Genomic DNA, 23,263 nt, shown 5'->3' with positions numbered 1-23,263 from the left:
AGGAAAGTAAATGAGAATGAAAAGATATTCCTAGTGTAGAAACAATATGTGACTCATAATGATGTCTTTTCAATTAATCCTCAGTAAGCATTTGCTAAAAAATACTGTATTTTTCCCAAAAATTCAGGGGCGGAAAGCTAAAATAGAGAGTCATCAGGAACCATTTGCTCACTCAGCCCCGGGGAATATACCTGATACTTTTGAAGATGCAGTAAATATACTCAGGCCTTCAGCTATAATTGGTAAGTAGAGTTGTTGACAAGTCGTTGTATCACTTACCTGTATGTTGCTGGTCATAACTACCATGCAGGAGTACTAAAAATGAAATGACCTATTTTATCTAGCTTTCAGCATATAGTGTGTTTTTCTGTGATAGCATCTTGGTCATAGTGTGTAAAGTTCAATTAACAGATGTTGCCTGTACTGTTAAGTGCGGGAAGGTGTGCAGTTGATCATGCTTTGCTTTTAGAGTTGCTGTGACTACTGTGCTCAAAACCTGAAAAAGACCAAGGTCATAGGACATACTGAACCAAGAAAGTCCTATGCAGGGTCAAAGCTTTGCATTGGCAACAAAGCAGAAAGCTTTGGTATGTTTTGAGAGTCAGACATTGCATAGCTGACTTCAGAATATGCCAAAATGGCATTGGGTTCACCCTAGAAAATGTAAAAGTCTTTATTTTTTTTAAAGATTTTATTTATTTATTTTACAGACAGAGAGGGCATGCGAGTGCGGGGGTGGGGGTAAGGGAGGTAGGAGGGGTGGGAAGAAGAGAGGGACAAGCTGACTCCGCGCTGAGTGCGGAGCCTGACCCAGGGCTCAGTCTCAGGACCCTGAGATCATGACCTGAGCTGAAACCAAGAGTCGGATGCTTAACCAATTGAGCCACCCAGGTGCCCCAGAAAATGTAAAAGTCTTTAAAAGAGGAGCTATTTCATTTTCTATATACCTGTAAGATTTGAATCCATAAGTTTTTAATAATTTTATCACTTTCTTGTAGAAGCCCTATTGAATGCTAAATAGTAAAACCGTCACAAACAGTAAGTTTCTATGGTCATTAGCTTCTTCATTGATTAGAACTCTTAATTTCTTAGAGTAGTAAGAGGACATCTTGAAGATCACCCAGTCAATTTCTCTCAAAACTCAATATGAAAACCTTGGAATCTCATTGATTGTATCTCTGGAGGGTCAAGGAAACAAAAATTAAAAATGTCTAATTCTTTTAGAACTCCTAGACTCCTAAAAATATGTCCACACACTTCTACATGGAGAAACACTGAATATAAATTCCTTTTTTACATAAGAAAAACAAGCACAGAGATGTTAAACAGCTTGCCCAAGATTTGTGAATATTTCATACAGCCAGGAGTGACAGAGCAAGCACTAAAACTCTAGCCTCTAGATCAGTATTTTTATTACATATCAGTTTATAAAGTGGAATTGAAAATTAATTATGTTGACTGTTGAATATAAGTCTTCTTACTAGATGAACTGGAAAAGTACTCAAATGAGGTATTGCTTGGCTATCCCCAGATTCCCATCATGGGCTAAGTATTCTTCATGCTTCTGTAACACTGCATACTTGGCACCTGTTACAGGTTTTCTCATTTTCTGCTTTGTTTTTCTCTCAACTATAAGCTGCATTGTATTCATGTTTATATTCCAATGGCCTAATGCAGTGTCTGAGGCATTGTAGGAGCTTAAGAAAAGGTCATTAAATTGCATCAAGAAAGTAGATTGCTTTAGTCAAGATTTTTTTATCCCTTCTGAATTCCTATTATTTTGTAATGAACACTAGAGTTTAACAATTTAACATTTGAGATGCAAGTTTTTATCTTTTTAAAATTCATTTTTAATTGTGGTAAAATATACATAAAATTTGCCTCATAACCATTTTTTTAAAATTTAAATTCAATTAGCCAACATATAGTACATCATTAGTTTCAGATGTAGAGTTCAGTAATTCATCAGTTGCATATATCATAACCCTTTTTAAGTGTACAATTGGGTAGGGTTAAGCGCATTCACATTGTTGTGCAGCTGGTCTCCAAAACTCATTTTGCAAAACTGAAACTCCGTACCCATTAAACAAATACTTTCCCCTAGCCCCTCACTATCACTCTTCTACTTTTTGTGTTTATGAATTTAACTACTCTGGGTATCTCATATAAATGGAATCATATAGTATTTGTCCTTTTGTGACAGGCTTATTTTACTTAGCATAATGTCCTCAAGGTTCATTCATGTTGTAGCAAGTTTTATCTTAATTAGACAGTGATGGAGATAGTCATACTCTTTTTTTTATTTCCTACAATTTACTATGTTTGGGGTAAACAGTAAATATTTTGGTGAAAATTTTTAGCATTTTATTGTTTTTTTCAGATTTGAGATTGTGTTCCCATGGCATTTTTTCAGCAATACAAAATCTGTGCTTTTGTTGTGTTAAACCTATTGTAGAAATGCTGTTGATAAGAATTGTTTTATGGTACATGTAAAGAAGTTGCTTTTCTCCCCCCTTATTATTATAGGAGTTGCAGGAGCTGGCCGACTTTTCACTCCTAGTGTAATCAAAGCCATGGCTGATATCAATGAAAGGCCTGTAATATTTGCATTAAGCAATCCTACAGCAATGGCTGAATGCACGGCAGAGGAAGCATATACACTTACAGAGGTACTAATAATAATTATATGAATTGGTTGTGTCTATTGTTTTCCTTCTGTTAGCCTTAGTTATACATTCTCGCATAATTCTTTTCATGGTCACCTGTAGAGATTACAGTATGCACCCATGGATCATCAAGTTCTGATATAAACTATTGCATGTATGGATTCTGGAAAATAATTACCTTGTATCTCCATGTTAACACCTTCATGTCTTGTGTGCTATTGTTGTGCATTTTTTTAAAGATCTTATTTATTTATTTGACAGAGAGAGACACAGCGAGAGCAGGAACACAAGCAGGGGAGTGGGAGAGGGAGAAGCAGGCTTCCTGCAGAGCAGAGAGCCTGATGTGGGGCTCCATCCCAGGACCCTGGGATCATGACCTGAGCCGAAGGCAGACACTTAACGACTGAGCCACCCAGGCGCCCCATGACTTCTGTTTTCCTTTTGATACATCATTTTGTCTTGGGTTTTGCTACAATGGGCATAGTTGTGTTTGTATTTATTCCATCTGGGACTGTAGAGCTCTGTATCTTGATGCCCTCTTTTGTGGTCTGTGTTTGGAAATACCTGAGTTGGCTGCGTTCTCTGTCTTCCTCTTGTGGGTCTCCAGTTGTAGAGTGTCAGACGTGTTCACATATCTCATGCATCTCTACACTACTTTCTGCATATTCCATCCTATTGGCATACTGTGTGTGTTTTTTTTTAAGATTTTTATTTATTTATTTGAGAGAGAGAGAGCAGGGGGAGGAGCAGAGGGAGAGGGACAAGCAGACTCCATGCTGAGCACAGAGCCTGACGCAGGGCTTGATTCCACAACTCTGAGATCATGACCTGAGCCGAAATCAAGAGTTGGACGCTTAACCGACTGAACCGTCCTGGTGCCCCTGCATACCGGATTTTAATCTGGTGATTTTCTTTGGGTTTATCTTCCAGTTGCATATACTCTTTAGCTATGCTAATCTATTGCTAGGTTCTTAATTTTATTATACTTTTCATTTGTAGAATTTTGATTTGACTATTTTTCTAATTAGTGACACAGACTTAAATGGCATATTATAGAAATAATCGATTCTGCTTCCTTGCCCTCACATTTAATAAAACAATTCTTTTTACTCTTCAAACATATCTTCACCATCGGTGTTTGTCTTTAGGAAGGTCATTGTTTTCAGTCATCTGACAGCTATCAGGAACAAGTTTTTACTTTCATCCAAATCATTTAAGATTTCGTTCTTTTGAGGCGCCTGGGTGGCTCAGTTGTTAAGCATCTGCCTTCGGCTCAGGTCATGATCCCAGGGTCCTGGGATCGAGCCCCGCATCGGGCTCCCTGCTCCACGGGAAGCCTGCTTCTCCCTCTCCCACTCCCCCTGCTTGTGTTCCTGCTCTCGCTGTCTCTCTCTGTCAAATAAATAAATCTTTTAAAAAAACAAACATTTATTTCTTTTGAATTCTTTGACACTGCCACAGGGTTATATACCAATTACAACTATCTGCTCATATACCATTAGGACAGGTGGGTTTTTTTCCTACCGTTCTGTAGGGATATATTTTTAATCTCCACAATGTAACCACATTCTCTATTGTTCTTGTAAGTGATCTTTAAGTGGCCCCAGGAAGTAATATTTAAAGGCTCATTTACAGTGATACCCAGCAGGAATAATTATTAGGTCACGTACTTCAGAATAGGTAACAAATCTATGATAAATGTTTTTGTCCCCACTGTATTAAAAACGTCTTTTATTATGGAAAATTCTGAACATATACAGAGGTAGAAGAGTCTAATCAACTCCCATATGCCAGTACCAGGTGTACTAATTATCAGCTCACCAATCTTGTTCCTTCTACATCCTACCCATCCTGGGTTATTTTGAAACAGATCTCAAGACATCATATCGTTTCATTATAAATATTATAGTGTATCTCTAAAAAGTTAAGAGTTCTTTTAAAGATATAATCACAGTATCATTATCACACCTCACAATTTTTAGCAGTGTTTTTAGAATACTTATTTCATCTTTCTGCCTAGCTTATAGTTCTCTGCTAAAATATTCTATCTTGTTATATAATTTCTGAAATATATGAATCATGATTAAAGTTAATGTCTGGGGCGCCTGGGTGGCTCAGTTGGTTAAGCGACTGCCTTCAGCTCAGGTCATGATCCTGGAGTCCCGGGATCGAGTCCCACATCGGGCTTCCTGCTCAGCAGGGGTCTGCTTCTCCCTCTGACCCTCTTCCTTCTCACGCTCTCTGTCTCTCATTCTCTCTCTCTCAAATAAATAAATAAAATCTTTAAAAAAGAAATAAAGTTAATGACTGATAGCAAGAAATACCTTACTCTCTGGGAATCCATTTCTATTATCTGTCTTTCTTTTTCTTGGTTATGCCATTTTGTATTTTTGTAAGCCTAGTTTTATTTTTGTTTTTTGTTTCCTTGTTGAATGCTAGATGGTATGGGTGAAAAATTGTAGCAGTATTTTGAGGCTCTGGATGAAGGGTTCTTCCCTTTTCCTCTGGTGGGTATTGGTCTGGAGCAGCTCACCATAATCTAATCAGGATGCAGTCCATGGGGTGCCTGCTCTTTTTCCACAGTTTACCCTTTCTCCCAGTGTGTACCCCTTCGGCATAAATCAAAAGTCCTGGGGTATTTATTAGCACCCATCATCCCCAGCAGCCCCTGAACTTTACTTTTCTCTCTGTGTCATTGTAAGGCTCCTGAAAGCTTTGTTGCTCAGGCTCTCGGGCACAGATACTGCTTTTGAAGTCCGCAATCACCTTGAGGGGGAAAGCTTCAAGTGCTGGGCTCACATACCTTGTTTTCCTATTCTTCTGCATCGCCCACACCCAAGCTCTCACTATCTTGATAGCACTGCTGCTTTCTTAACAGATATTTTTAATATATTTTATCCAGTTTCTCTCATTGTTATCAGAGGGAGAATTGGTGTGAAACAGCCTAGATGAGTGCCAAAGCAGAACCTTCTCAGAACTTTCCAGACTGAGTATTCATGCTCCTTATGTCTTTAGCATTCTTTTTTCTCACTGCCAAAAAATTTATTTTGATAACATACATGCCTTCTAAATGCCTTTCACTTCATATTGCCCCTCAGTTTAGTCAAAATAAATTCTCCCGACTATTGGTTTCCAACAGTTACAGTAATCACTGAAACTTCTAATAGTTATTGAAATATTTTTCTTTGAAATCATCCACAAAATCAGCATCCAGATAGCAAAAAAGTAAATAAATAAAAATCAGTCTCTTCAGTATACTGTCTTATCTTTTTACAAAGTAGGGTATCCTGTTTACCAGTCTTTACTACTTAAAACTAGTGGTTATTGTGTCTCCAAATTAAATCTTAGTCTTATACAATGACTGATAAATATACTCAAAGTATCAGTGGGTTTTGGCATTTTAGAAATATAAAAAATGTAAATGTTTTGGGCAGTAGTAGTATATCACTAGAAGACTGCCCAAACATTTAAGAATTTTTTTTTGAATAAATACTATTATAAGAGCTGTGCATTATTGGAATGAATAAAAATCCTCCAAGGAGACTAGTTTGATATGTTGTATTCCATCAATTCTAATATGCAAATTTTTTCTCAATATTGTATTATCTCCTAAAAATGATAAAAAATCATCGTGTCATAGCTTAATTTTACATAAATTCCTTCTTAGTGTTACATAAGATAATGGCATAAATCATGTATTTGCAGTCACCTCTTAAATTTTTAGTGCCCTTTTGTTTTCAGTAGAGAGAAGTCTTGGTGTTACTCTAACATCCTCTGCTTCTTAGTGAGAAAAATATATATTTTTTTAAATTCTTGAACTTCAGCATGAGAACACTTGGTTATAATTGAGATCCAGCCACATTTAAACTATAGGTTGACTATGAAAGAAAAAAAATAAAAAAAAAATAGCCTGGAGAAGATGAGCTGCTGTAGAATCTTGCCATTCTAGAGAAGATACCCAAGGTCTTTCTAAATCTCCAAATTTACTGATATCATGAGAATGTAACATTTTTCCTATAAAGAGCTTATATTGTATAAGCCATTTTATAAAGCTATTAAAATTAGTGGTATCACAAAAATAATCTTATTATAAGCTTTATCATTGTAATGATATATGGCATTAACCATGAACTGACTCTAATCTTCAAAGAAACACGATTTCATCACAAGTGAAACTATGCTTAGAACAGGTAGAGAATGATCAGAGCTCTCTGTAGAAAATGATACAGCCACCTGACACTGTAGCTTCAGGAGAGTCACCTGGATCCAGCGCTAGCATAGGTAGGTAGCTTCTACACTTTGTGTCATTTTGAAACTGAAAGTATGTCTTGTAAAAGTAGTAATGTACATTGTAGACCTTCAGATGGTCCAAAGGGTCACATTGTTGAATGTTAAATCCACTAATGCCAAGGATCCACTATACTTCAAAGAATAATCAGCCTTGGTATAATACACATTTTTAGATCTCGAGAAAAGAAGACAAAGCATTGTCTAAACAATTATTATTCTGTCCAGTGTTCAGATGCTATGTCAGTTTGTCCATCCTACTGTGTGGAGATAGTTCAGTTTTCTGTAAACCATCTCTTACTTAATCCAGGTACCTGTTTAAACATGACTTACTTTTGGGGCGCCTGGGTGGCTCGGTCGGTTAAGCTTGACTTCAGCTTAGGTCATGATCTCAGGGTTGTGGGATTGGGCCCAGTGTCGGGCTCTGTGCTTAGTGTGAAGTCTGCTTGAGACTGGCTTTCCCTCTCCCTTTGCCCCTCCCCCCGCTTGCTCTCTCTCTCTCTCTCTCCCTCTAAAATACATAAATAAATCTTTTAAAAAAATAAATAAAGGGCGCCTGGGTGGCTCAGTTGGTTAAGCGACTGCCTTCAGCTCAGGTCATGATCCTGGAGTCCCAGGATCAAGTCCCACATTGGGCTCTCTGCTTGGCGGGGCTTCTCCCTCTGACCCTCTTCCCTCTCGTGCTCTCTATCTCTCATTCTCTCTCTCTCAAATAAATAAATAAAATCTTTAAAAATAAATAAATAAGTAAATATTAAAAAATAAAAGAAACATAAGTTACTTTAGTCATACCTCAAGTATTCCAAGATAGATTATCCTATTTGAGAACTACTGTTTTCTTGCTCTTTGCGTTTTTTTGCCAAGGAGGAGTGGAACAGATGAGATTTGTGGCGGGGAAATGATATTCAGAGGATTTATAGGGGCACCTGGGTGGCTCAGTTGGTTAAGCATCTGCCTTCAGCTCAGGTCATGATCCCAGGGTCCTGGGATTGAGCCCTAGGTCCCTGCTCAGCGGTGAGCCTGCTTCTCCCTCTCCCTCTGCTGCTCCCCTGGCTTATGTACTCTCTTGCTCTCTCTCTCTCAAATAAATAAAATCTTTAAAAAAAAAATAAAGGATTTATAAATTTACTTTCAGGTCCTCTTCAATTTCACAGGTATCTAATTCTCTTAGAAATATTGAATATGGGAGCACCTGGGTGGCTTAGTTGCTTAAGCGTCTGCCTTTGGCTCAGGTCATGATCTCAAGGTCTTGGGATCAAGCCCCGCATGGGGCTCCCTTTTCAGCAGGGAGTCTGCTTCTTCTGCTGATCCTCCCCGGCTCTTGTGTGCTCGCTTGTTTTCTCTCTCTCAAATAAATAAATAAAATCTTTTTTAAAAAATATATCTAATATGCTAGTAACATTATATGCCATTGTTGAGCACAGTACTAACATTGATACAATAAATTTGGAGACTTACTTTTCTTCAACAAGGCAACATGCTGTATTTTTCTGGGGTAATAGTGCGGTTATACCATACATCTGTTGTGTAAACTGCCCTACGGGGGTGCATTATTAGCATGATAGAAAGACCATGGGCTTTGGAATTATAAAAAAAATTCTGGATTCAAGTTTAACCTCTACAATTGTAATGTGTGACTTTTTACAGAGTACTTGGAAATCTAAGCTGTAGTTTTCTGAGATTTTTTTTTTTATATCAGTGAGATGGAGATGATAATCTCATAAGACTTTTTATGCAGGCTAAACTGAACACATACCAAGCACCTGGTGTACAGAGACAAAAATAGTAGATGTATAGTCAGTGATCACAGTTTAATTTTTGATGTGTTCCCCTTCATTCACAGATGTTTACAGCAATCTTTATTATTCGGGATGCTTTTGTTGGCCCATCTACATTTTAAGCTTTTTAAGGGAATTAGAAGCATGAGGTTTTTTAGTTTATTAATGGACAGTTTTCAATTTTATTTGTGTGCTATGCATAAAAGCTCATTCTGATAAGAATTTTAATGAAAGGATTATGTTATATTGTAAATTATGCCTGTTTGCAAGTAATATATTGGTCTTTTTTAGTACAGGATTTAATTTTGTTTTGATTCACCTCAGTGTTAGTCCACATTAGGTTACAAATTGAGGGGCGCCTGGGTGGCTCAGTCAGTTGGGCGTCTGCCTTCAGCTCAGGTCATGATCTCAGGGTCCTGGGATGGAGCCCTGCATCGGGCTCCCTGCTCAGTGGGAGGCCTGCTTCTCCCTCTCCCACTCCCCCTGCTTGTGTTCCCTCTCTCGCTGTGTCTCTCTCTGTCAAATAAATAAGTAAAATCTTTAAAAAAAAAAAAAAAGGTTACAAATTGAGGTTATTTCATTTCTTATCAGGGAAGATGTTTGTTTGCCAGTGGCAGTCCATTTGAGCCAGTGAAACTCAGTAACGGGCAACTCTTTACACCAGGCCAAGGAAACAATGTGTATATTTTTCCAGGTAAGTGCCACCATTATTTATGTTAAAGAGTATTCGTTAATTACTTTAAAATACTTAACGAAATTACATAGAATTTAAGATTAAAATGAACAATAGTATTTATAGAATTTTGATACGAATGTCTAGGGAAACTCAAGGAATTCAGCAAATCCAGCTTGCTTTATTTTCCCTATAAATGTGTTTATTCATCTTTTTCATTAAACTTGTTTTTATTATAGAAATAACATAGTATATGGTATATAAAAGTATAAAAGGAACAGAATGTTATAAAATTATTTAATTCTCTTTATCTCCACCTTCAGTACCTCCTTTTCTTTAAAGTTTTTATTTAAATTCCAGTTAGTGGGGCACCTGGGTGGCTCAGTCATTAAGCATCTGCCTTCAGCTCAGGTCATGATCCCAGGGTCCTGGGATCGAGCCCCGCATCGGGCTCCCTGCTCAGCCTCTCTCTCCCAGTCCCCCACTTGTGTTCCCTCTCCAGCTGTCTCTCTCTCTCTGTCAAATAAATAAATAAAATTAAAAAATCTTTAAATAAATAAATAAATTCCAGTTAACATACAGTGTAATATTAGTTTCAGGTGTACAATACAGTAATTCAGCACTTCCATATAACACCCAGTGCCCATCAGGGCAAGTGCCCACCTTAATCCCCACCACCCACCCCTCCTCTGGGAACCATCAGTTTGTTCTCTATAGTTAAGAGCCTGTTTCTTGGTTTGCCCCTCTCTTTTCCCTTTGCTCGTTTGTTTTATTTCTTAAATTCCACATATGAGTGAAATCATATGGTATTTGTCTTTCTCTGACTGACTTATTTTCGCTGAGGATAATACTCTAGCTCCATCCATGTTGTCCCAAATGGCAAGATTTCATTTTTTTTTTTATGGCTGAGTAATATTACATTGTGTGTGTGTGTGTGTGTGTGTACACCACATCTTTTTTTTTTTTTAAGATTTTATTTATTTGACAGAGAAAGCGAGAACAGGAACACAAGCACGGGGGAGCTGGAGAAGGAGAAGCAGGCTCCCCACTGAGCAGGGAGCCTGATGCGGGGCTAGATCCCAAAATGCTGGGATCATGACCTGAGCCAAAGGCAGACGCTTAATGACTGAGCCACCCAGGTGCCCTATAGCACATCTTTATCCATTCATTAGTCTATAGGCAACCTACAGAATGGGAGAAGATATTTGCAAATTACATATCTGATAAAGGGTTAGTATCCAAAATATATAAAGAACTTAATAAAACTCAACACCCCAAACCCAAATAATCCAATTAAAATATCGGCAAAAGACATAAATCAGACATTTTTCCAAAGAAGACATACAAATGGCCAATGGATACGTGAAGAGATGGTCATCATCACTGATCATCGGGGAAATACAAGTCAAAACTATAATGAGATAATCACCTCACACCTATCAGAATGGCTAAAATCAATAACACAAGAAACAGTAGGTGTTGGTGAGGATGTGGAGAAAGGGGAACCCTCTTGCACTGCTGGTGGGAATGCAAACTGGTGCAGCCATTCTGGAGAACAGTATGGAGGTTCCTCAAAAGGTTAAAAATAGAACTACCCTATGATTTAGCAATTGCACTACTAGGTATTTACCCAAAAAATACAAAAATACTAATTCAAAGGGATACATGCCTCTTGATGTTTATAGCAGCATTATCTACAATAGCCAAACTATGGAAACAGCCCAAGTGTCCCACTTGGTACCTCCTTATTATACTTCTCAGTTATAACCACTGTCAGTGGTTTGCTCTGAGTTTTTCTGATGGTTTACCATCATGACTGATACACTTGTCTTCCCTTATCTTGATTCTAGCTATAGACTATATGTATGAACTTCCCACTTTTAAATATAATAGTGTACACATACCTCCTAATACCTTGCTTCTCTACCTTTCAATTTGTGTTACTATTTTTAGTTTTCCTAGTAGTACCTTTATTTTTTATATAACATATCTAAAAAACTTTTGATAGCAACTTATGACAGTTGTTATTAGCTTGCCACTGTTGAAAAATCTGGTATTTAGCTTTATCTGTTCTTATTCCATCTCTCAATTTTGGTTAGTCAATATTTCTACATTGTAGAGAGGATTTTTGGGACATTTTGGACATACGTTGTGCTCTATTATTTTCTGTGCTTTGTCTATGGATTGATTCTGAAATTACGTGATTATATATTATATCTAAACAGGAGTATGATTTGATAAATAGAGTAGAATATGTAATTCTATATTACAAAATTTTTAAAACTCAAAGTAAAAGTCTTTCAAGTATCAAGTATAGTGAATCTTTCTTTAATTTCTTCATTTCTTCTGGATCCTGCTCCACAGCAGACTACTTTTTCTTTTTTTAAGATTTATTTATTTATTTGAAGGAGAGAGAGAGCACAAGTGTGCATCAGGGGAGGAGCAGAGGGAGAGAATCCCAAGCAGACTCTCAGCTGAGCAGGGAGCCTGATGCGGTGCTCAGTCTCATCACCCTGAGATCGTGACCTGAGCTGAAACCAAGAGTCACATGCTTAACCGACTGAACCACCCAGGTGCCCCGCACAGCAGAGTACTTCTTGTGACCCATGTTGTTGGTCTCTCTTATGTATATGTGCTATTTCTATCTTGGTGCTATTCCTCTCTATCTTGGTCTCATTTTTCTGGAGCACATCTTTTGAAAAAGTGTTTTTATTAAGCATGGATGAAAACTTCCTGAGTTTTCACATATCTTAAAAATGTCTTTATTTTGTCTTCTCACTTGATAGTTTGGTTGGGTAGAGATTTGTAGATTGAAAACCCATTCCCTCAGATCTTTAAAAATATTTCTCCACTTTTAGTGTTGCTGTGAGAAATCTGATGTCATTGAGATTCTCATTTCCTTATCCATACTAGCTTTTTCTCCCTAAAAATATTTAAATTTTTCTCTTTATCTTTAGATTTCCAAAAGGTTACTAGGATGCATCCAGGTTTGGGCTTATTTCCATTTACTGTGCATATCTGTTGGGGTGCCAGGTCACTATATCTTCTTTTCCAAAGGATTTTTTTAACTTTTTTTTTTCTCATTTCTTTCCTTCCATTATTTCTGTTTTTCTCTTACGGAACTTATGTTAGACCATGGTCAAATACCTCTGTTGTCCTTGACTTGTAAATTTTATTTCACACTTTCAATTCTGCCTTTTTTTATTCTGTAATGTGGGGGAGTTCTGTGGCATTCATTCATTCATTCATATGTTCTGTTTTTTAGCACTTTTAGTGTACGTTTCAAAAGTCTTTTTTTATGCGGTGCCTGGCTGGCTCAGTCCATAGAATATGCGACTCTTGATCTTAGGGCTGTGAATTCAAGCCCCATATGTGAGCGTGAAGCCTACTTTAAATAAAAACTAGAAACAACAAAAAAGTCTTTTTCTTAATTATAAAAATTTTCAAACATACACAAAAGCAGAGAAAAGAATGAAGTCCCATGTTCCAGTCTCCCACATTTCAGCAGTTACCAACATGTAACCATATTTTCCTACCCATTCCTTCCTCACTGGGTTATTTTAAAGCAAGTCAGAGACATCATATAATTTCATTCATAACTACTTTGGTATGTATCTCTAAAAAAGTAATTTTTTAAATTAAACATAACCATAATACTTGTATCATACCACATGAAATTAACATTTGCTTAATATCACATATCATCAGTTCAGTAGGCTCAAATACTATTTTTTTTATTCCCAATACCTTTATCTTATCCTAAAGCCACTCTTTTTTCATAGCCACCTTTATTTTTTTTTAAAGGTTGCAGGATTCTTTTGAGTTTCTTCTGGGAGCTAAGATTCTTTTAAATATTTCTTCCATTGTGCTGTTCATTTTCTATAAATTTCTGGTGATCCTTAGTTATTCATTCATTTTAATGAAAGACTGTTGGATTTGGCCTGAATTTCCTTTGTCTTCTTGTGGGCCTTTCCCTAAAGAGCTGACAGTAGGCTCTAACTAAGATTTCATGACAGGTAGATTTTTAGTGTACGTAGGCTAGCATCAAGCAAGCACATTATAACTGTTGTCAAAGTAAAGAAGACTTTTAGCCTGTGAATATCCCAGTGCTTTTGTGTATGAATTTTCCTTTTTCCTCCCATGTAGCCGTTTCATGTCTAGACATGCTTGGCTCTTGAGACCTAGTGTCTGTAATAGGAACTCTCCCATCACCAGTGATCTCTTTCTAGAACTTGATAATGTTCAAAATCAATCTGTTCTATCCAGCAATATTTCTGTGGCATAAGGCATAACAGCATGGAAAAGAATACTTTTCTGCTGATTTTAACAAAGTCATTTTCTGTATCTTATTTGACGAACAAGGAACTTGGCAACTGATTATTTTTATACAACACTACAAAGTCCTAACTTTATTATTAACCATTACCAGCACTATAAATATAGATGTAAAAATGACTTGGTAGTAGAGGTAAAAATGGACTTTAAAGCAGGAGGCCAAAAGTCTGTTGATAAAAAAAAAATGTAAGGCTCTGATAATGTTTGAATTACCTGGTCCAGCAATTATAACTGGGTGAAGTAACAACAAAAATAAAGCCTTAAAAGGGTCCAAAGGCTAATAAGATACTGACTAATAAAATCCTCAGGAATTCTGGATCAAGAGTAGGGAGAGGACTAGAGCTCAGAAAACCAGCATGTGAAGGACTTTTGCACTGGAAGTATTCTCAGCAAGAAGTGGCTGAGCAGTAAAACCATGCTTTTCCTGGAAGGAGGGCAAGCATTAGAGTCTGGCATCTGCCAAGAATGGGGTGCTATGTGAACCACTAGTGGGCTGAAACCCTAAAGGCTGTAGCTTGGAATATGGGTATAGTTTGCACTGTCACGGGGATGATCTAGAAAACCTCAAGCCTTTGTTCTGGCTTACCAGCATCCACAAGTGACTTGCAGAAGCAAACAGAAATCTTCTGTGGAACAAGATAACACTATTCTTTTCTTCAAGTTACCTTCACAAATTTTGAAATACACCCCCAGTTAAAAAATAAAAGATAAAGACACACATACAGAGGGCGCCTGGGTGGCTCAGATGGTTAAGCGTCTGCCTTCGGCTCAGGTCATGATCCCAGGGTCCTGGGATTAAGTCCCGCATCGGGCTCCTGGGAGCCTGCTTCTCCCTCTGCCTCTCTCTCTCTCTCTCTCTCTCTCATGAATAAATAAATAAAATCTTTAAAAAAAAAAAAAGACACACATACAGAGACAAGACAGCAGAAGCCAAAAGTATCAGAAACAACAAGAAAACTCTGGAATTCTAGATATCAAACAGATGCTATGAAACAAATATGCTTATTGTGTTTATGGAGATAAAAGCCAAGCTTGAAAGATTCAGCCAAGGAACACTAAATTGTAGAATTGAAAAATAAAATAAATTTAAGAACTCAGTGAATGAGGCTTATAGCAGATTAGACTAAAGAAATTAAACTGTAAGGTCAGAGGAAATGATCCAGAGACCAAAAAAAGAGAAAAATATAGAAAAACAGATACATACCTTTAATTGATATACTTTATTGTATAGTCCCAGAAGATGAGCATGAGAATGAAGCAGAGGCAATATTTGTAGGCTTCGCGGTTGAGTATTTCTTAGAACCTGATCAGTGACGTCAATACACAATATTGACATGAAACCCAGTGAAATCCATGTGGGATAAATAAAAGGAAGGCCACACTTAGGAACATCGTTCTGAGGCTTCAGCAAACAACAACAAAGAGAAGACTATGAATGCAGCCAGAGTGAAAAGATTTTGTGGGGGGGTAAATTAGAGATTGCCATGGAGTTTTCATAAGGGTTCATGTTATAAACTTTAGGATAACCACTAGAAAACTAGAAAACCTTCCCAACTGTGATGAGAGAATGTTGGGGGAGGAAATGAAATGACTTTAAAAAAAAATCCAACAGTCAAGAATGAAGAGGAAAGGAAGGAACATGAAATAGACAAGACAAATATAAGAGGACAATAGATTTTGCCCCAAACATTTAAGCAACTATATTAATATTAACTGTAGATGGAACAAATGCTCTGTTTTCTGAAATATATATATATTATCTAGAGGCTGGATTAAAATAAGGAATCTCTTAACCACCTGATTTCCTTCTCATCCTTGATTAAGTGGATAACTGTATTGCCCCACTCTTGCCAAAGACTGTTGGGATACTCTTTGAATACTGTAAAACCGAGAATTTCTGGACTGGAAGACACCAGACAAAGTTGAGGAAGGAGGTGCCAAAAAGTAGGCTGATGGAAAGCCAAGTCACCACAGTGATGCTCAGAGTGGACAAGCCCCCTCATGCTCATGGCTACCAATCATTCTTTTAGTTCCTAACCCTTACATATGAAAAATACTCAAAGATTACTGGTCAGCAAAGGAAAGTCTCTTATGTGAACAATTTATCTCATAAAAGAGACTAAAATAAACAAGTTAAAAAGCTGTTTAGGAAGAAGCAGGGATTAGGTGGGGAGAAGGAAAGTTTAAAAATTATCAATATCCTCATGGAGACAAAAATATTATGTTCCAGAAACAAGACAGAATTTTTTTTAATTAGAAAACAAAAATGAGCTCTTGAAAATGAAAAGTTTGATAGCAGAAGGATTATAAAAAAAAAAAAAAAGCTGGGAAAATCACCTAAAAAACAAGCAGAGAACGAGGGATGGAAAACAAAAGAAGAAAATTAGAGGACTAGTCCAGAAAGTATAATATCAGAAAATAATTGTAGAGGGAGAGAACAGATAAGTGAAAGGAAGAAAACTGTCAAAGACATCATGAACATTTCCCCAAACTGAAAGACCCAAGTTTCTAGATAGGAAGGGCCTCCCACTGAGTGCCAGATGTGGTATGTGAAAGTCATGCACCTCAAGGCACATCACTGGGAAACTGCAGAATATTCGGTACGAGAAAGGATCCTAATACTTACAGAGATGCAGTGAAAAGATAATCACCGGAAAGGATCTGGAATCAAATTGTCACTGATTTCTTACCAACAATGCTGGCAGCTAGAAGGTATTGAAATAATGCCTCACAATTCTGAAGGGAAATTATTTCCAAACTAGCATTCTAAACCCAAACTATCAAATAAGTGGAAAGTAGTAAAAAAAGGGGGGAGGTGGTGATAAAGGGGGGCATCTTCAGAAAAGGAACTGAAAGGGGGGCACTACAGGAAATCGTGTCCTACCAAAAAGAGAGAGTAACAAAAAGCTAGGAAGAGGTGGGATTTAGGAAGTGAACTCAGAAAGAAACAAAGAGAATCCCCATGAACATAAGGGATTTTCCAGGATGACTGATCCAGATCTGGGATGGAGAGCAGCTGCACCAGATTGTAGCGGCAGCAGAGTTTCTTCTAGAGGATGAAGGAAGAGAGTACATGAGGTGACTGAGATACCGGATGATTCAGGCAATCGAATGAGTGTTTCAGTGTGAAATAATTTTAAGTACTGAAAAAGTAAAATAAGGACAGGAGAGTAACTTCAGGGAAAACCAAAAGTTATGCAGAAGGGGAGAACTAGTCATGACAGGGTGTTAATAATGGCACTGCTGTGAGTAACACTCATGAAGCCATAATAATATAGACGTTGACTACTGATTGATTCAGCCAAAATGGTGCTCTAACCATACTGGAAGAAGGGACGAGGCTGGAAATGTGAAAGAAAGCCAAGTACTTATTTCCTACAGGACGTCAATCAGGAGACATACAAGCAAGCTGTTTGAGAGAGAGAAATATAAAAATAATCAGCTAAAAGAATTGAAAGTAGCTGCCCATCTATAGAGCAAGAAGTGGAAGGGTTAAAGGTGGGCTGGGAATTGATGTTTCTTGTAACAAGTGTTGATGAATTGTATGCATGGTAATTTTGCTAATTGTAAAGACTAAATTGAGAAAAACCATCTCATATTTCTAAAGTTATTCTAGGAGATAAGAATTGTAACAGTTAACTAAGATCATTTGATTTTAACTCTCAGATTTCTGTTTTCTCTTGGCTGCTTTGTTTGAGGGGGGTGGCTGCCTGGGGGGTAGTGTTACCATTAACTTGCTTTAAGTCTAGGAATTGATTTGGTTGCTTTTATAATTTGAAAAGTGACCTTACTAAATAAACTATTTAAAATGTTTTGTTAGGTGTGGCTTTAGCTGTTATTCTCTGTAACACCCGGCATATTAGTGACCATGTTTTCCTAGAAGCTGCAAAGGTAAATGTTTTAAATGTTGTTTGGCTCTTTTATCAGGATGAATTATAAAGATGAGTGGATTTTAATTAAAAGCAGAGAGAGAAAAGGGGTTAAATCTGCCTTATGAATGGAAAGCAAGTTATTCATCTGTTGCTTTTTTGATTTGGCTGTCTACTTTTACATAAGATTAATTTTTTATCGTGATTTTTCAAATGTTTGAATGTTAAGCTCTGAATCCTTTCATATATATAACACATACTGTGTCTGTTGTGTGTATATATATATCTGAAGGTAATATATTGTGACAGCATAGATAAAATGTAACATCTTCATTTTTTTAATGGACAAATACTGGTTTATTTGGAGTGGGCTGGTCTGAGCACCAGACTGTAATGTGAGTTTTGAAGAACTCATATTAATACAGATTTTAATGTTTATTTTCATAGTAACTGATGTAATTATGCCAAACTTTGTAGGTATTAAGTAGAATATGTCAATAAACCTTTCAATCTGGTTATTTCTTGTTTAGTGGTGAACAGTTTTAATCTCTGCAGTGCTTTAAGCATATTCCTGCTAAAGATAAGAATTATGTTACCTGTATTATTTTCTGCTCCCCAAACCCCTTTTCCATTTTATTAGGTCCTTATTCTGTGTTATTTAAACAGTCAAAAATAAAATGCTGTTTTTCTCTTCAGGCTCTGGCAAATCAATTGACAGAGAAAGAGCTAGCTCAAGGGAGACTTTACCCACCACTTGCTGATATTCAGGAAGTTTCTATTAACATTGCTATTAAAGTAAGTATTAATTTACACCTTTTCACATAAATTTTAATGATGTTTCCTTAAGTAACACAAGTTTATTAGAGAAAAGTTTGAAACATTTCAAGGGTGCAAAGAAATTTTCGATCACCTATTTTCTTACTAAAATATAACCCACAATATTTTTTTAAAGATTTATTTATTTATTTGAGAGATAGAAAGATAGTAGGCGGAGGGGCAGAGGGTGAGGGAGAGAATCTCAGGCAGACTCCCAGCTGAGCAGGGAGCCCAGTGCGGGGCTTGATCCCAGGACCCCAAGATCATGACCTGAGCCAAATACAGACACTTAACCGACTGAGCCACCCAGGTGCCCCTGGGGGGGCACCCACACACCCTTTAAAATTATTGTGGTATGTGGGTGCCTGGCTGGTTCAATCAGTAGAGAGTGCAACTTGATCTGGGAGTTGTAAGTTGGTGTAAAGATTACTCAAAAATAAATCTTAAATAATAATTATTGTGGTATGTATAATGTGTATTATTTGAAACTATATGTTTCCCATTATGGTTTTTCAGTTTTTTCTTATATGTTTAAACTGTGCATTCTTTAAGATGAATTTTTCTACCAATTTTTTAAATTCAAAGAAAACCCTGCATCTATGTATGAAACTATCAGACTTATAAATTAATGAAATTGAGTCTTTGGGACTGGCTCTTCCCTCCCCACCAGTACCTCTTCCCACTCAGCACAGTCTGTTTCTTTTTTTAAGTCTTTCAATATAATTTTGTTGTTTTCTTCTCTAAACATGGTTATGTTGCTTAATACTTATTTTCCTAGATATTTAAAATCTTTTTTTAATTTAATTTAATTTTATTATGTTATGTTAGTCACCATACAGTACATCATTAGTGTTTGATGTAGTGTTCCATGCTCCATTGTTTTCTAAAATTTTTTTGTTCTTTATAATAAATGAAGATTTTTCTTTCCATATCTGTTTCCTCACTTATCATTTCTGGCATATAGGGGAGGTATTAATTTTTATGAATTTACTTGATAACTAGTTTGTTGAGCAGTCTTAACTCTTTTAATTAACTCTTGGAATTTTGAGTTTTGAATCATATGCAAATAATTTTTTTCTTCATTTTTTATGTATTGCTCTTTTTTTCCCCTTTAAGAGCAGTTTTAAGCAACTGAGTTGATAAGGGCATCCTTGTATTTTAATACTAAATGTGATACTGGCTTTTGGTTGAAATAAATATTTTTTTATCTTTTTAAAGAAGTAATCTTCATCCCTAGTTTACTAAGATTTTCTTAAACATCAGGATTAGATGTAGAATTTATCAACCACATTTTCGACTGTATGCTGATGATCATAAAATTTTACCCCTTTGACTATAAATATTGTTGCATTATTTTAACACTCATAAACTAAATAAAGGTTGGGAATTAGAGGATGATATGTTTAAGAAGTAATAGCCAGGGGCGCCTATGTGGCTTAGTCAGTTTGGTTGAGCATCCGACTCTTAATTTTGGCTCAGGTCATGATCTCAGGGTCATGAGATCAAGCTCCATATCAGGCCCTGCACTTGGTGGGGAGTCTGCTTGAGATTCTCTCCCTCTGCCCCTCCCGCCACCTCACACACACTCTTGCGTGCTTTCTCTCTCACTCAAATAATCTTTAAAAAAAAAAAGAAAGAAAGAAAGAAAGAACAGCCAATCCAGGGGCACCTGACTGGCTCAATCAATGGAGCATGTGACTCTTCATCTTGGAGTTATGAGTTTGAGCCCCATGATGAGTGTAGAGATTACTTTAAAATAACATCTTAAAAAAATAAATAAATAACAGCCAATCCAGTTGAGCTGGAGTCCAAAGTATAGGTAGGAAAATGGCATAAGACGGGATTTGCAAGTTACCTGAAGGCCAGCTTGTACAGACACACAAATGCCAGGCTAAGGAGTCTAAATACCTTACTGCTGCAAAACAGCTGAGGATTTTAGAGCCCAGAGCTAGGATGAAAAGAGCTCAGCCTTAGATAGAATCATACTACATTTGGGACAGATTTTGGAACATATCAGTCAGTTAGGAGATTACCAGTGTGTCCTGATGAAAGGTCATATGAAATAGAAGGAGATACCTGTGCTTAGGGGTTGGTACAGGAGTGTAGCCACAGGATCATGCCTCTTCTCCCTTCCCCAGGGTAGAGAATTTGCTCCTTCTTCATTGGCTTAAGGTTTTCCTTTTTAAGAGCAAGGGATCAGGAGACTAGGCGGTGCTTTGTTTCTGTCCCTCACTCCGTCCCACAGCCAGTGAGCATCTCTGATCTCATGCTTTGCCCCAGCCTTTTCTGTGTGTACAAATATGTTTCTTAATAGGCTAGAAAATAACTGAAACACATTTTCATTACAAAATACAGTAAGGTTGAGTCCCTGGGATGAAAGGTTGTTTTTAATAACCTTCATTTTTTGGTTCAATTTTTTCTTAGAAAGCTGAAATAAACTTTCATAATCGTCACCAGTTGAAATGGGAATTGGAGGGGCGCCTGGGTGGCTCAGTCGGTTGGGCGACTGCCTTCGGCTCAGGTCATGATCCCAGGGTCCTGGGATCGAGTCCCGCGTCGGGCTCCCTGCTCGGCGGGGAGTCTACTTCTCCCTCTGACCCTCCCCCCTCTCATGTGCTCTCTCTCTCTCTCATTCTCGTGCTCTCAAATAAATAAATAAATCTTCAAAAAAAAAATGGGAATTGGAGTAGGATTGTTTGAATTTTTTTAATCATGCATTACAGTATTTTTTTTAAGTTAAAATGAAATCATAACTTGAGAATTTACTATATAATAGGCACTCTGCTATCCTGTGAGGAAGCTTTCCATACTATCTCATTTTACATCAAAATTGAGGCTCAGAGAGGGTTTACCCTCATCACCAGTCATGCTTTGTGTGGCTTGCTTACAAATATCGGAAAGCCACTCAAGCCAAATGAAGTAGAAATTAATCTGGCTTAACTGTTTCGGCCCCTGGGATCTATAATCTGAATGCTTTGGGTTTGAGACACAGCTCTCATTTAACTATTCTGGGCAAGTTACTTACTTAAACTTCTCATACTTTGGTGTCCTCCTATGTAAACTGAGGATAATACCACCAGTACTTACCTCATAGGATTTGTGCGAGGATTAAATGAGCTGTACATGTAAAACACATGGAACATACCTGGCACTCCATGATGGTGGTGGCGAGTTGCCGTGTGTAGGTGCCAGCCCTAACTTTACTTGACCTTATAGTTCTGGTGTCCAACACCTGATTTATAATAATTTCTGTGTCTCTTAACCCAAATTCTAGAGCAAAAACACCTGGCTCACATTAGGTTAGGTTTTCACCCCAGTCCAGTCATCTGTGGGTAGGAAATAAACTCTCCTACATGCTACTTGAAAGTGTGGGAAGGACATGGGCTAGGCAGGTCGCCCAAGTAGGGCTATTTGACTGACACAAAGTAGAGCTTAAAATTGTTTGTTAGATTGAAATATTAAGGAAATGCCAATAATGGGGGGGAGGGGTTTTAAAATACATCAAACTTATGGTGAAATTGCAGATTATTTTTATTTTATCTTTCAAGTTTTAATAGTTTCCAAGTGTTTTGAAATGAGTCAAAGTAATGTTATTTTTTTTTAATTTGAAAAAAGAAAAATGTCATTCTTCTAAATTCATGTCCGTGGGTTTTAATAGTACTTTTTCTCTCAGGTCAATACTCAGAGCCTACGCAATCATCTTATTTATTTTTCAGGTTACAGAATACCTGTATGCTAACAAAATGGCTTTCCGATACCCAGAACCTGAGGACAAGGCCAAATACATTAGAGAAAGAATATGGCGAAGTGAATATGATTCCCTGCTGCCAGATGTGTATGACTGGCCAGAATCTGCATTAAGCCCTCCCCTGATAACTGAATAGAGGCACACCCACTGAAAAATACTTTCCATGCTTCAGGGAAACCCCTCCTTTTTTCTTTTCTTTTTTTTTTTTTTACAGAAAAAAGAGATAATGTTCTCAAATTCGTGGTATTTTCCGGTTTTGTTCTCCCCCACTGCTTTGCTTGACTTTTTTTTTTTCCATGAATCTGTACTTCCATAGAGGATCAGTATGTTGGCTACATTGTGAATGCCCACCAGTACTCTGCAATCAAATAACCATAATGCTTTTCTTCTGATTTGTAGCTCATACCACATCAAAGAGATGTTACAGATGTATTTGTAAATGTCTTTACTTGTGCTATTGTTCATGCTTGCCAAAGTATTTGCTATTTACTACTACAGTAATAATCTTCTCTCCCCAGCTCTTTTAGGGCTACTAAAATAGAAATTTACTTCTGTGGATATGAGCATAGAATTTTAAGAAGCCAAATTTAACCAGATTATAAGGACAAACTGTCAGTATCTAAAAGTTCTTTTATTTCAGCCTCATTTTATCTTCATGCTCTGAAATTCCTTTCCAGTTGATAAATATAGAGAAATGCGAAAAATCTACCCTGTTATTTATTTTCTGGACCTAAACTGAGGCTTAACTATAATATCATGAGAGAGAAACGGGAAGTACTGCTGTCTTTAGAGAAATAAACAAAATAGTCGTTGTTTTCAACAGTGTATAAAAATCATAGTGTAACTTTTTTATTTAATAAAGGTAATATCTTAAATTTAATTGCTTCAATTAATGCGATTTTATTGTCCAACTAGAAATTTAGGTTTGCTTATTATGAAAAACACCTATTTTCATTTTATTTATTCCTAGATGATTCAAAGGAGGGGATATAATGTATAAATTATAACTGACATCATGTGACTTTTAACAAATTAGTCCTGTTTCACATCTGAATGAAGCATATTTAACAAGAGAGGCTATCCCCCTATTC

General features: G+C 37.0%; 1 protein-coding gene across 3 annotated transcripts in view; it reads left to right on the top strand.

Moving 5' to 3' along the window:
- Positions 1-23,052, top strand: part of ME2 (malic enzyme 2) — a 53,760-nt gene extending 30,708 nt beyond the window's left edge. For all 3 annotated transcript variants that reach the window (XM_028098414.2, XM_088019425.1, XM_028098415.2), the window contains 6 exons: positions 128-242; positions 2,527-2,669; positions 9,323-9,425; positions 17,560-17,630; positions 18,305-18,403; positions 22,141-23,052. In XM_028098414.2, the coding sequence (XP_027954215.1) occupies positions 128-242; positions 2,527-2,669; positions 9,323-9,425; positions 17,560-17,630; positions 18,305-18,403; positions 22,141-22,308 (699 nt within the window). In that variant the 3' untranslated portion in view covers positions 22,309-23,052. The remainder of the gene's footprint in view (positions 1-127; positions 243-2,526; positions 2,670-9,322; positions 9,426-17,559; positions 17,631-18,304; positions 18,404-22,140) is intronic.
- The last annotated feature ends 211 nt before the right edge of the window (positions 23,053-23,263 follow it).

This window comes from Eumetopias jubatus, unplaced genomic scaffold (assembly GCF_037043125.1).
Source record: "Eumetopias jubatus isolate StellerSeaLion01/CBP00866 unplaced genomic scaffold, mEumJub1_p1.0 scaffold_16, whole genome shotgun sequence".
Taxonomy (NCBI): Eukaryota; Metazoa; Chordata; class Mammalia; order Carnivora; family Otariidae; genus Eumetopias; species Eumetopias jubatus.
This window is presented reverse-complemented; position numbering and strand designations above follow the sequence as displayed.